Raw genomic sequence first — 12,360 nt, 5'->3', positions numbered from 1 at the left:
ATGCTACTGGCGACATACTACCACTCAACGTTTTTTTTATACTCTGACACTGACAACATTCACTTGTGCAACATAAACGCAGTATCTGAGTTACTATTTCTGCAGCATAACAATCGTGTTGGCACCACAGCTCACTGGCTGCCGTTGTAGTAGTTTAGTAACCCTGTCAACGGAGGAGTGGATTGAGAAGTGCCCATCTCCAGAAGAAAATACACCTGCTAAATGACATGCAAAGCTATGTAAAGAGGAGGTCGACTAACTGGAGAAAAAACTAAGTTAACCGAACACTGTTAAGCAAACAAAATGGGCCGTCAAGTGCTTTGAAGACCGGTGTATGGATACAGGTGTAGTTTTAGACCTCAAGACTGTGTCAAAGGAGCGGGTCAATGACATTTTGAGCTCTATGGCCTGGAGTAGCTAGGTTGGTCTCTGTGCTAAACTTAACCGTTACATTAATGACCCACCGCTCAGTCGGTCCTTGGTTCTCCTCAAAGACACAGACAAAACAACAATGTATTCATTGGCGCTGTGAAAACACAGAGAAAGAAGGGACTCGACGTGACAGTTCATCATGCGTCAATATCAGAAGATATGGGTGATAAAGCGAGGGAGAAGTGAGAGAGTGCTGGCGATTAGCTTCGGAGCGAGTAGCGACTCTAGAGTCATAGTGAGAGAAACAAAGTGTCTCCCCTGTTCCTTCTGACCACGGTGGGAAATCTGTAGCAGGAAAAGTTAACCCTCTCCTTGATTTCATGTTGTTTATGGATAAGGAGAACCAGGAAATGAGTCGGGGGAAATGCAACGCTACCCAGCCACAGACAGTTTTTCAGTGGTTGCACAATAAAAAGGGAACATACAAATTAATGTAAATAAATAGTCAAATATGTAATCAATGTCACGCCAGCCTGTGATGAAAGAATAAATATGCTAGTGTTCCATAGCAACTGCCTTGGCGGCCAGTCCAGGAGGGACTATTTTATTGTAAATATTGTTGTTTATTAATAAAAAATCAATTTGAATTGTGATGCGACAGTCGGTTATGTTTCCATACCTTTAATCCCTGCCACGGCAGACTGGTTCTGTTGAAGTACATCAGCACATAGCCTAGTGACTCCATGTCATCACGGCGACTGCACACAACAACAACATTGATCAAATATAATGTAATAAAAACAGTAGTTGTGAAGTACAGATGCAGCGCGTCACCGCCTCTGACATATTTGTATTCATAAATATTAATTATATATCATATCTACATTTCATGTATTACTGTCATGGAAAATGAAACATTTAGTGAGAAGCTGGTTGCTTCAATGTAAGACCAGGATAAACAGCAAACAACTTCCAAAGATTGCTTAGCTCAACTGAGAAACCAGTTCCCATGTTTTCAAACGCCAAGACCATTTTAATTACTGGCTTTATTTCTAGAAACATTTATCTTAAAACAGGGGATACTGAATCCAAATGAACTGAATGAAATGAAATATTTGCACAGACCTCTGTTCAATGCCCAGGTGTGCATTGATGGAGGCATAGCGTGCCGTGCCAGTCAGGTTCTTGTCTTCTCTGTAGGGGATGTGCTGTCGTGTTCGGTTGTCTCGGTACTTCTTCGCCAAACCAAAGTCAATAAGGAACAACTGACAGAGAGGGAGAGAACACATGGTGGTTATTGGTCAGTGACGTCCCACAGAGCAATGCCAATCCAAAAGTTAAATCAGAAATTAAGATGCCCAAAATTACATATTTTAATTAATTTTAGCTGAGTCCTGCTACATAACATGCATCTCTCAACATTATTGCATTGATTAAGGAGATCCTTGTTACATTACCATGCATAGGGGGAAAGTGTCATATCAACAACTAAAATAAAGTCACTTATAGCTTCAATGTGCTAACAGTAGTCTTACACAATTAAGACCCAATGAGCCAATGAGTTCTGTGAAAGCTGCATCAGACTGATTTTTACCTCCCCTTGTACAGTATGATAGTGATGGTGCATTGTTTTTCTTTTAATAGTTAAAGAACCTTTTCAGATGTTGTAAAAATAATAATAATAATAATAATAATAATAATAATAATAAGTATACAAGGTATACAAAATGAAGTTATTATTCACACATTTTTGTCATGAGTGTTAGAGCCAGTCAAATGCTCTGTTTAATGAATGAAAAAACAGTTTAGTAAAGAGGCTATGAAAGATGGTAATTAGCATATGATTTCTGCATACAAAAGATTCAGCAGCTGAATACAATTAACACTGTGCTGATCCATTGTAGATTGAATGAGGTTGGTTCGTTTCACACTTGACTCATCAAGCTGCCCAGTTTCAACTAACCCTAACCCTAAAATGTAATGGGTGCCTTACTTGTCCAGTTTAGCAGCTGCAGTTTAGCTTTCCTAAAACTATGTTGTTCACCAGTCGGCCATTTTGATGGACATTAATGCCACTTATTTACATTCTTGTAGAGGTTGAGTTATTGTGGGTAACCGTGTTGCAGAGTCGTCAATCAAAATGAAAGATGCCATTTGTAATTCTTATGGCCCTGACACACCAACCCGATTTTCGGGCGTCGGACAGTCTGGCGAGGTCAGCGACTCGAGTCTGTTCGGTGTGTTCTGTGCCGTCGTCAGCCGGAGGAGCTGTCGGCCTTCATTTTGGCCGACCTGACTTGCTGGGTCGGAAGGCGGGCAGTCGGACTCAATGACCAATCTGATTGGTGGAGTGCTAACCCGAAAATGACGAGCGGGATGAGCCTGACGAACGCCTCTCGAAATCTGACGAAAATCTTTTAAACTGAAACGATCTGAAATGAAGACAGATTCAGCAACTGCACGGCCTATTTCTCGCTTAAAATGTTTTCAGGAACACGTTTCGGTGAACTATCTTCGTAAAATATGAGATTGCATTCCGAACGAAGCCGCCATTATGCCTGGTTGTCAAATCCAGACCCACGTGACACGTTCGTCCAATCAGCTGAGGCACTTTTTTGACCAACTCGGGGAGGCAGTCAGTCCAACTGCCCTTTCTGCTGACGGTCGGCCGTCGGGTTGGTGTGTCAGAGCCTTTATCCATCTGCATACATCCTCAATCATTAAGACAGGCCCTGTTGATCCATAACCCATAAGCTCGTCAATGTTTGCCAAATCAGTCACTGTGAAAAGCAATGTTTCTGGTGTAAAAGTCAGAGCACACCTCTGCAGTGCAATGCTGACAGTTGAATCTCATTTTAAGATAAATGTCACACACTACCATCCAGGAGTTATGCTATTCAGACTGGTGCTATTAAACAAACAGCAGGTGTTGGTCAACATAAGGTATACACAAGCTCTACAACTAGTGCATTTAGTGATCGTTTCATTAAATTATCTTCAACCTGAATTCAACCCATATGAAGGTCATATCTCACAAGTGTTCTAATACAAACCTGACAAGAGGGCTTCTATCGCAATAAAGTTAAAGACCAGAATGAATATGGATGTGACAACCTACACTGAAGCAGAACGCAGTCAAAGCCAAACTAAAGACACCAACCGATTTACAACCCTTATAGTTACTATCAAAAGGAACACAGCCAGTAGTCAAACCGAAGTTGAAAATCCCCCGTCCTCAAACTAGATGCATTATTAAAGAGAACCCTTTTGGAAAAGTGTTTCAAAACACACTCAAGTGACCACAACATGGAAACTAAGACAATATGATACTGCCACTTTGCACAATGTATGGAAATTCCTTGTCCATGCACAATAGAACATGCTATGACCAAATGTGACCATACCAGACAATCTGGAAATTCTGGTAACTTAAGATAAACTACTGGTGGAAATAGACTGCATTAGTGAGATTTTAGGTGCATCTCCTCCCCAGTACACCTGAAGTGTGTCACCACACAAGTGTGTCAATTATCTTTTACATTTTCAAATTACTCATTACTTATTATGCTATCTGCTTAAGTGAAATGTTTCCTATTTGCATTTTAATGTACACGTTATCGCGGTTCCCTAGTTTAACCGCAATTAAAACATTAAAGCACGTTATAAATGAGATGGTTCACACTTGTTTGCATCCATCAAACACGTTTACCATACCTGCGTGCACGCTGTTGCGTCACAGAATAGTAGCTATCCTATGAACCACAGTTGCAAGTCAAGTTGGCTTTGGAAGGTTGAAAATCCACCAAAGCACCTAAACGTCATGCATTTTAGTAATGTAACGTTAGTCCGTCTGTTGTGTTTAATCTACCATTGTGCATTGTTAAATTAGTAACGTTACCGTAAATGACGACATTGTAGCGGAAACGACTAGCATACGTTGTGCTAGCGTAGTTCCACAGGGATTTGTGCGCTTATTTTTCTAATCTGTAAAGAACAACTTGTTTGCTAACATGTACTGAGGTCCTCCGGTTATGACCGTTGATGGTAATTGTCAATTTTGTTAAGATGTGCCAAATTGTAATTATATAAGTGATAATTGGTCGGAATGTTGCGCTAAAGCTATGCTAGTGGCAGCTGTCACCGAACATCCTGGGCTGATAAGGGTAAATGTTCTTTTGTCAAGTTTACTTCACATAACAGTGACATAACCAACAGATGTATCCTGGGATACATACATTTTTTTAATTTGTTTAAAAACATTTATATAAATAATTATTTTTAAAATTTGACTGAAAGAGACAATTATATTGTTAATTGAAAGTATTTGAGAATTCGTTGTATAGCAAAATTTGGAACTGTTACAGGTCTACATGTGTAGTTAGTTGCAAGTCCTGATTAGAGTTAGGCTTACTACTTTGTGTAATTTAGGTTTGCTAAGACGCATTTACAGTGCTGCCAAATAGTAATTTGATTTGTACAATTTCACTAACTCATGTGAAACACAAATACAATTGAAGTAAATCCAAATTTAAAAAAAAATTTCAATCCAGTTAATACTTTACAGACAGGGACATTAGGGAATAAAATAGTGGTTAGGTTTGTCACAACTATCAAACATTCAAACTATCAAGTATTTTGCTTACTGCTAACCAGCTGCCTGCTTAAAGCCCTGATGGGCTAATTTTTATTTTTGGGCATTTTAGGCCTCTAATTGACAGGACAGCTGAAGACATGAAAGGGGAGAGAGAGGGGGAGTGACACGCAGCAAAGGGCCGCAGGTCGAAGTCGAACCCGGGCCCGCTGCGCCGAGGAGTAAACCTCTATAAATGGGCGCCCGCGCTACCAACTGAGCTATCCGGGCGCCCCCTGTTGGCCTGATTCTAAATGGATATGACATCAGGTTAGGTTGATGAGTTGGTCAAAGACATTTCATTTTTGAAAAGTACTTAAAAATTCTGGCAGTAATAAGCAACTACTTTTAAATCATGTAAATCTGAGCATTTTCCCTTGAAGCAGATGAATGAGCGCTATGATTTTTTTCAACAAAAAGTGCGTAAGTTTGCTTAGACTTTGATGAAGCAGCTTCACAGAAGCTAAGCTTCTCTTTGTACCTAGGTGATTACCATGACACTTTCACCTTTTCAAAAATAATTTACATTTGAACACTGATATACACAAGCTGGATTCACATTTTACATAAAGAGCTGTGTTTAAGTTAGTTTATTGACCCCATTCCTTTTACTTGATTGTATCTTACTAATAAAAAGCAGGAGCCTCTGAGTGAGCCTTTGAACGTGGTGACCCGCGTGCGTGAAAGACGTCAAACGCAGCACACTTAGCTGGAAAAACGTCACACACTGTTGCCACTGAAGTCAGTCGCAAGCAGGTTCTGGCGACTATTTGGAAATTAATATATCCGCTGTGTTAAGTATTTCACCGTGTGTGTTTCTGAACGTGGATGCAGTGTAAACAACGTCTTCATTTCCCTGGAGTCAACAAGCACAAGTTGATATCCTACATGAACAACTATTGCAACTCAAATTGTATATATTTGTCATACTAACTTATAACACTAGAGGTTACTGCCGGGAAAAGCCTTTACGGTTACCTCTGCTAATGTTACTTTCAAACCCTGCTGCTTTATTAAACTGACAGTAGGGATGTCCCTATCCCAATTACAAATATTGGATCAGATCAGATTTTTTTAAACTGATCGGGGGTCGGCATTCACCCCGATTACCTTCCTCTGATCATTTACATCAACTTGTAGTGATCACCGCCTTTAAATCACACAGCCCTGCGCTACAGACACACCTCCAGACTGCTTGGATGCGGGCACTTTCAAACCAAGATGGCACGCTGCCTCTCACCAGTGTCCGTCCAGAGAGTGTCAAGCAAGTAGCTTGCCAGCCCTTGGCAACAAGTAAAAAGTCTCTCTTAGTCATCCATTTTACAGAAGCAGATTACTCCAATTCTCCACACTTCTACCGCGATTCCACCTGCAAACCACACGTACCCTGGAGCCGACATCGGAACACGAGAACAAAAGCGCAAGAGGCGTCAACTAAGCTTAGTTTCGTTGTCCAGTGCGGAACTTGAGACCGTTTTTTTTTTTTTTTTTTTAGTTGGGGATTTGCTGGGATCCTAAAGAGAACTGTTTTGTTGAGAGAAAAGACTCATTTGCTGCACTAAATTAAATGGATTAAGATTTTTTTATGTGATCGTTCAGATCAATTTGAGGAGGTCCTATAGTTAGCATTTTATCATGTCATGCGGTGTGGGACTCGCACTGGTCTGGTCTTGACTCCGTCTCACCCCTTCAAAGTCTTGGTCTTGTCTCAGCCTTGATACTAGGCCTGCACGATAAATCGTTATAAAAACGTGATCTCGATTCACCCCTGATCACGATTTCATTTTTAAATGACTCTGCCTCGGCAGAGACATGCAGCAAAAAAATCTATGTTTGGTACTGCCAATTTGTTTTGTTTTGTCATGGTTCATGTGCGCAATAAACATTACACTTTGTGAGGAAAAAAAAAAAATCGTGATATCAATTCTAAGCTAAAAAAAAAAACGTGATTCATATTTTTCCCCGAATCGTGCAGGCCTACTAGATACACTCTGGTCTTGGTTATGACTTGTTCACAGTTTGGGTGGTCTTGACTACAACACTGCTCCCCGGCGTCTGGACCTGTAAAAGACGTGTCTATTGGTCGAGGCGGTAAAGAAGACAGCAGGAAACGGTAGTGTGTTGTGCCATTTCTGACGGTGGGATTTCCTGTTATCCACTGCACTGATTGCATCCGTTCACTGCATACACAAATGCTATTATGAAAATAACAATAAAAACACTGAATTAAGGTGAAGGAAACCAAAAAATAAAACAAAGACCCTCAGTTAGCTAATGTAACAAGTTAAGATAGCTAAGTACACCTACCATCAGCTAACTAACCTTACCCCTAACTAAGTAAGAGAACTGCACAAGCTTGGAGGGCGACGTATGACCTGCAGCTTCTACTACAGACATACGTCACATTCCCATTTTAGCAACAACCTTTGAGCACAAAATTAAGTTATACGTCAAAAATATTTAATGAACAGTCAGAAAATTAAAATGTCAAAATACACTGGAGGGGGCCTTTAAGACACCCGTGGAAGACTCGATTTGCCTTTTTATTTTAGTGTTTATTTTGTGTTTCAATATGCAGCTCGGCTGGGATTTCATGAAAAGAGTCATGCAAATATCTTATTGTTAGTCATCGATAAGTTGTCTGACACCATTCTCAGAGCTTTTCTGCCTGTATGTATACAGCTTTTGTATTTATCGGTATGGTTGTTAATTAAACATAGTTCTGGGAGCCACACTGCTTACTTTTGGTCAGCTAGCCTGCTACTCAGAGATCAGGTTTGATTTTGGTTTAATATGAAATACAGATTGAATCGTTGCATTCCACTTGGATAAATGCATTCACTACTATCAGGACAAACATTAAAAACTGGCTTTTAAATGTAGGCCATGAAGATTTTTCAGCCACGATTAGAGGGACTGGGACCCTTTACAAGGCAATGCTGATGGAAAGTTTGCTTTCCTCTCCTACTTTAATGAAGTGCACACTGGGTGGGGGGGGGGGTACATACAGTGGGTATTGTGAGTGCAGGATGGGTGCTGGTGGTCTGATTCACTTTAAACCAGTGTAGTTAGGTATGATTGCAAAGCGACAACTGCTGTTGTGAGGCAGCTGGTGTTGTGGTAAAGGTCACACCTGGTTTAATCCTGAGAAAGATGGGTCCTGAGAAGAGCTAACAGCCAAGCTTCTTTTCCTCTTCCCCACTGACGAGTCTAAACACTAGGGCAGACAGTAGAGGGGCAGGGGTCAAAAATCACACAGCCGCTATCCACCTTCAGTCACAGTTAGCATGAGTACAACAGGCACTTCTGGTTGCACCCAAATGGTTTTTCTCCCTTAGATACAACTAACAGTGCCTTTTACAGCTCGGACAGGCACATCCAAGGCTGGACCTACACAGTCAAAAAAATCCACTTTAAATCTTTGTGGTACAGACGTGATCATTCTGGCCATCAGTCTAGAAGGAACCACATGACTGTGATTTTCTTCTGTCAGGACAACCGTGGTAAGATCAACCCTGTACAACAAGCCAAAAGTGTCCCTGTAAACGTGGAGATGTTGAAACTTCAATATCATGTCTGACAGTGACAATAAAGGCCAGTGCAGACAGGCAACACCATGGCTCAGAAAAGACCTGGGGGAGAGAGGGGATTTCGGCAGCAGATGGTAAAGAGCCCATGGTTGTCCATCCTCATCAGCAAAACAAATGCATATAAAATATCTGCTAACAAAGAAAGCTTTAACAGGCCCCTGGAGAGTGAAGTTGATGACTAGCATAACCAAGTTGTTCACAGAACACTAAAGAGTTCCTGCCTCTTGTTTAAAAACGTCAACCATAGGCAGCTAAACAGACGTAAGGGGTTAAATCTGTACTACAGTCGAGTTAGTACAAGTGAAAAATGGGTAATGAGCCCACCTGTAAATTGTCTAACAGACTATGTTACTACCTGTATCACATTAAGATGCCTTCTGATGACTTATAAACTCAAACGTTTGCGATGCAGCAGGCCCAGCTTGGGGACAAAGTATCTCTACAAAGACAAGCTTGCAAATGCAGGTCCTAGCACTGCTTTGGGGCAGTATACCAGAACACTGTTTACCAAGATAGTATTAGTATTAACTTCTGGAATATTGAGACCCGTTATACAAAGCAAGCAGGTGAGACGCAAGCCGTACTCAGCCCCAGTACTAACCTGAGCCAGAGATACAACCGAAGAATGTGTAGACGTTACGGTAAAACCAGGAGCAGGGAGTAGGTGAGACAGCTAACGTTTGGAGGTAAACACAGCCGTGTGCCCACTACAAATCAAATGCTTCAACCTTGACACAGGAGCAAGTGACTGCTGAACCTAAATTATTAAACCATTAAACAGTTGAGAGGCAACACTGGGGAACAAGATACTGAACAGCATCTTTCTGCCCTAAGCACATTAATATCAGCGCTAGCACATCGAAGCTGGTGCTAATTGGGGTTATAAAGATATTAGTGCACGATTTGTCACAATATATAAAAGCATTGACGCACATATTAGCAGTTTGGCACTTAAAGTCAAAGGGGGGTTATGACCAACTACGAAGGCGTTTGGATAATAAATCCAAATATAGTTATTCCCTTTGTCGAGTTATTCCAATTCATGTCTATTACTAAAGTGCTATTCAAATTCTGTGACCAAGAGTATGCAGACACTCAAGCTTCAACAGTTCCTCATTCAATGACTGTCTTATCTTGTTGAGAGATTAAATACTGAGATTATATACAACCTAACATGGTGTGTCAGACGTACCTGTGACATACGATGCCGATAAGTCCTTATCTCGTCCCTATAAATCTGAGTAGACATATATTGCCAGTTTTCTGGTACACTGTGAATAAACTCACTATGATTTTAGGGCACCAACAACACCAAGCAGTTCCTTGAAAAACTACCGCCAACGATAGCTGACTGATCTAGTGTTTTGCACTGCCTCATATTTTGATGTTCACAGTGTCACTTGAACAAACAGCAAGGACCGCAGCCGACGGCCAGCTGATGGCCAACGTGCATGCGCATTCTGCGTCTGTGTGTGATTCTAAGGCCAACTTCAAATTGCACACAGTGAGCTCTGATTTGCTTTACGATGGATTAATACTTCCACATCATGATATGCTGCAATCCCACTCTAGAAAATGTAAAAAGTATAAAAAACAATTTAAAAAGTAATTGAACAAATTCTGCTACACCAACTGTTAAGTGACCCATTCTGTTTCCCCTTTATAACAATGCCACTGCTAAATGATTAGCTGCTATAAAAATCTTCCCAAACACAATAAACTGGCCATCTCTATTTTCTTTTAGCAGCCAGAGTCGGGGATGAAATGATTGAACACTACAACTAAGGTGCAGATAAGAAATGTTAAAATCAATATATCTTGTACGCAGAGGTGGAAAGAGTTCAAAAATATTCTACTGAATTAAAAGTACGATCACTTTGATGAACTTTTACTTAAGTACAAGTAAAATTGCTGGTATAAAAAAAATCTGAGGTAAAAGTAGTTCATTTAAAATGTACTCAGGGTTCCTTTACACGTTAAGAGACCTTTTGTATTTCCTTGTTTGTTTGTTGTTTTTTTTTACTCAGAACGAAATTTGATTTAAAATGTAGCAAAGTACAATACTAACATAAAGTTAAAGTAAAATTACAGATTTTACAAACTACTCTAAAATGTAAAAGTACACAAAAAACTACTCTATTACAGTAACGCAGGTAATTGTCATTTGTTACTTTCCACCTCTGCTTGTACGTTTACCCTCTTATGGATAGAATGTGCAAAAATAGATATTCGAAGAGTTCAAAGCTCTATGTTTTTTCAGAGGGAATATTCTAAAACTGAAAAGCGGTCGTTCTTTTTAAACAGTGGCGACGATGCAGGAGACGCAGCAAAACACTAGGGCGACGGACGCTCCCTGTCGGCCCGACTTGAACCGACAGCTGACAGTCTCCCTGGTGTGTCAGGGCTTTAAGTAAGCCTGGGTCAAAGTTGACACTAACTTTGGCGCTAACCCCGTTTCACTTTAATCAGCAGGTGGCAAGCAACACATGGGAACTTAGTTTGGGTCTTAAGGAGGAGTAGCATTTATTCACCGACAAATAGCCTGAACTGTACACATTCACAGCTGTAACTTCACTGCTAGCATCATACTCTCCATCACACACACACACCTGCTTAAATTACTACAGCCTAGAAAAACAACATTAGCACATTTAGAATGTCAATATACTGAAACAAGGACGCACTAAAAGAAATTGTGGGGTCCCTTCTAACCAACGGCAACAGAAGGCTTTAAAATAAGAAACAAATAATCTCCATTGACCTCACACATTTATCTTGAAGCATTTTAAAACGTAATTTGACATCTACAACTGTGTACCAATTTCTCTAGAGCCCCTCTTGTGTCAGCAGACATGCAAAATATCTTCTGGCAGTGTAAAAAAAAAAAAAAAAAAAAAAAAAATCAAACTTGCGCAAATTTACGCACTTCAGCACCGCCTCTGGAAATCAAATCCTACGGGAAACGCGGTCATCTCTCAAATTCATCATTCGATGTTTCCTACTGATTTTTGGAATGGAATAATCCTCAATACAATTCCATTATATTTAAAGAATTCCAAATTAGCCTGAACCTTAACTGTCAACAAATGAACATGGGTCTGCAAACAAACAGAGCTAGACTGCAGTGTCAGAGATGAAAGGCTGGCTGCAGCAAGGCTGCCATATAAGGGGGAAACATCAGTGGAGGTTGGGCTGAGGTTGCACACCTGCTGTGCAGCAGAGTACACATTCTTTGAAAGTTAGTCAAATATATATCCCATGCTTTAACTTAGCCAGACGTTGCCTGTCTGCAAGGGCTCAAAATAATGGACACAGAATATTCTATTTTAATTTCAGGCAACTTGAACACACATACACACACACACCTCTGACCAGACGCAAACAAATTACATCACAAGAAGACAATATCGCTTGAATATTTGTTTTGTGTGGGTAGCTAGAAAAACCAGCGTCATAGTCCAGAATGCAGAATCAGTTCTTCAGCAAACATCCGGTACACAGAAACTGGGCTACAACACCCTGCAACCTTTACACTACATCAACCATTATCTTTATAATGAAGAGGTAATTACATAATTTAAGAAAAAAAAAACTGTTTACATAACTAGGTTCTTAATTTGATCATTTTGGCCATCATTCCTACAAAAAGGTATACCTTTGCACTGTTTGACCTGCTCTATCGTAGCAAAATTGAATACTAGATCACAAAAATCACAGGGGAATTAGATTGGATATTACATTGAAGATACGTTAGCTCTTAATTTTTTT

The 12,360-nt window shown here is 40.3% G+C and overlaps 1 protein-coding gene across 4 annotated transcripts in view; it reads right to left on the bottom strand.

Moving 5' to 3' along the window:
• Nucleotides 1-12,360, bottom strand: part of csnk1a1 (casein kinase 1, alpha 1) — a 34,683-nt gene that overhangs the window by 11,698 nt on the left and 10,625 nt on the right. For 3 of the 4 annotated variants that reach the window (XM_031288298.2, XM_031288297.2, XM_031288299.2), the window contains exons 5-7: nt 8,136-8,219; nt 1,498-1,637; nt 1,052-1,130 (exon numbers count right to left, since the gene is read on the bottom strand). In XM_031288298.2, the coding sequence (XP_031144158.1) occupies nt 1,052-1,130; nt 1,498-1,637; nt 8,136-8,219 (303 nt within the window). The remainder of the gene's footprint in view (nt 1-1,051; nt 1,131-1,497; nt 1,638-8,135; nt 8,220-12,360) is intronic. The other variant, XM_031288301.2, reaches the window with a different exon arrangement.

This window comes from Sander lucioperca, chromosome 1 (assembly GCF_008315115.2).
Source record: "Sander lucioperca isolate FBNREF2018 chromosome 1, SLUC_FBN_1.2, whole genome shotgun sequence".
Taxonomy (NCBI): domain Eukaryota; kingdom Metazoa; phylum Chordata; class Actinopteri; order Perciformes; family Percidae; genus Sander; species Sander lucioperca.
This window is presented reverse-complemented; position numbering and strand designations above follow the sequence as displayed.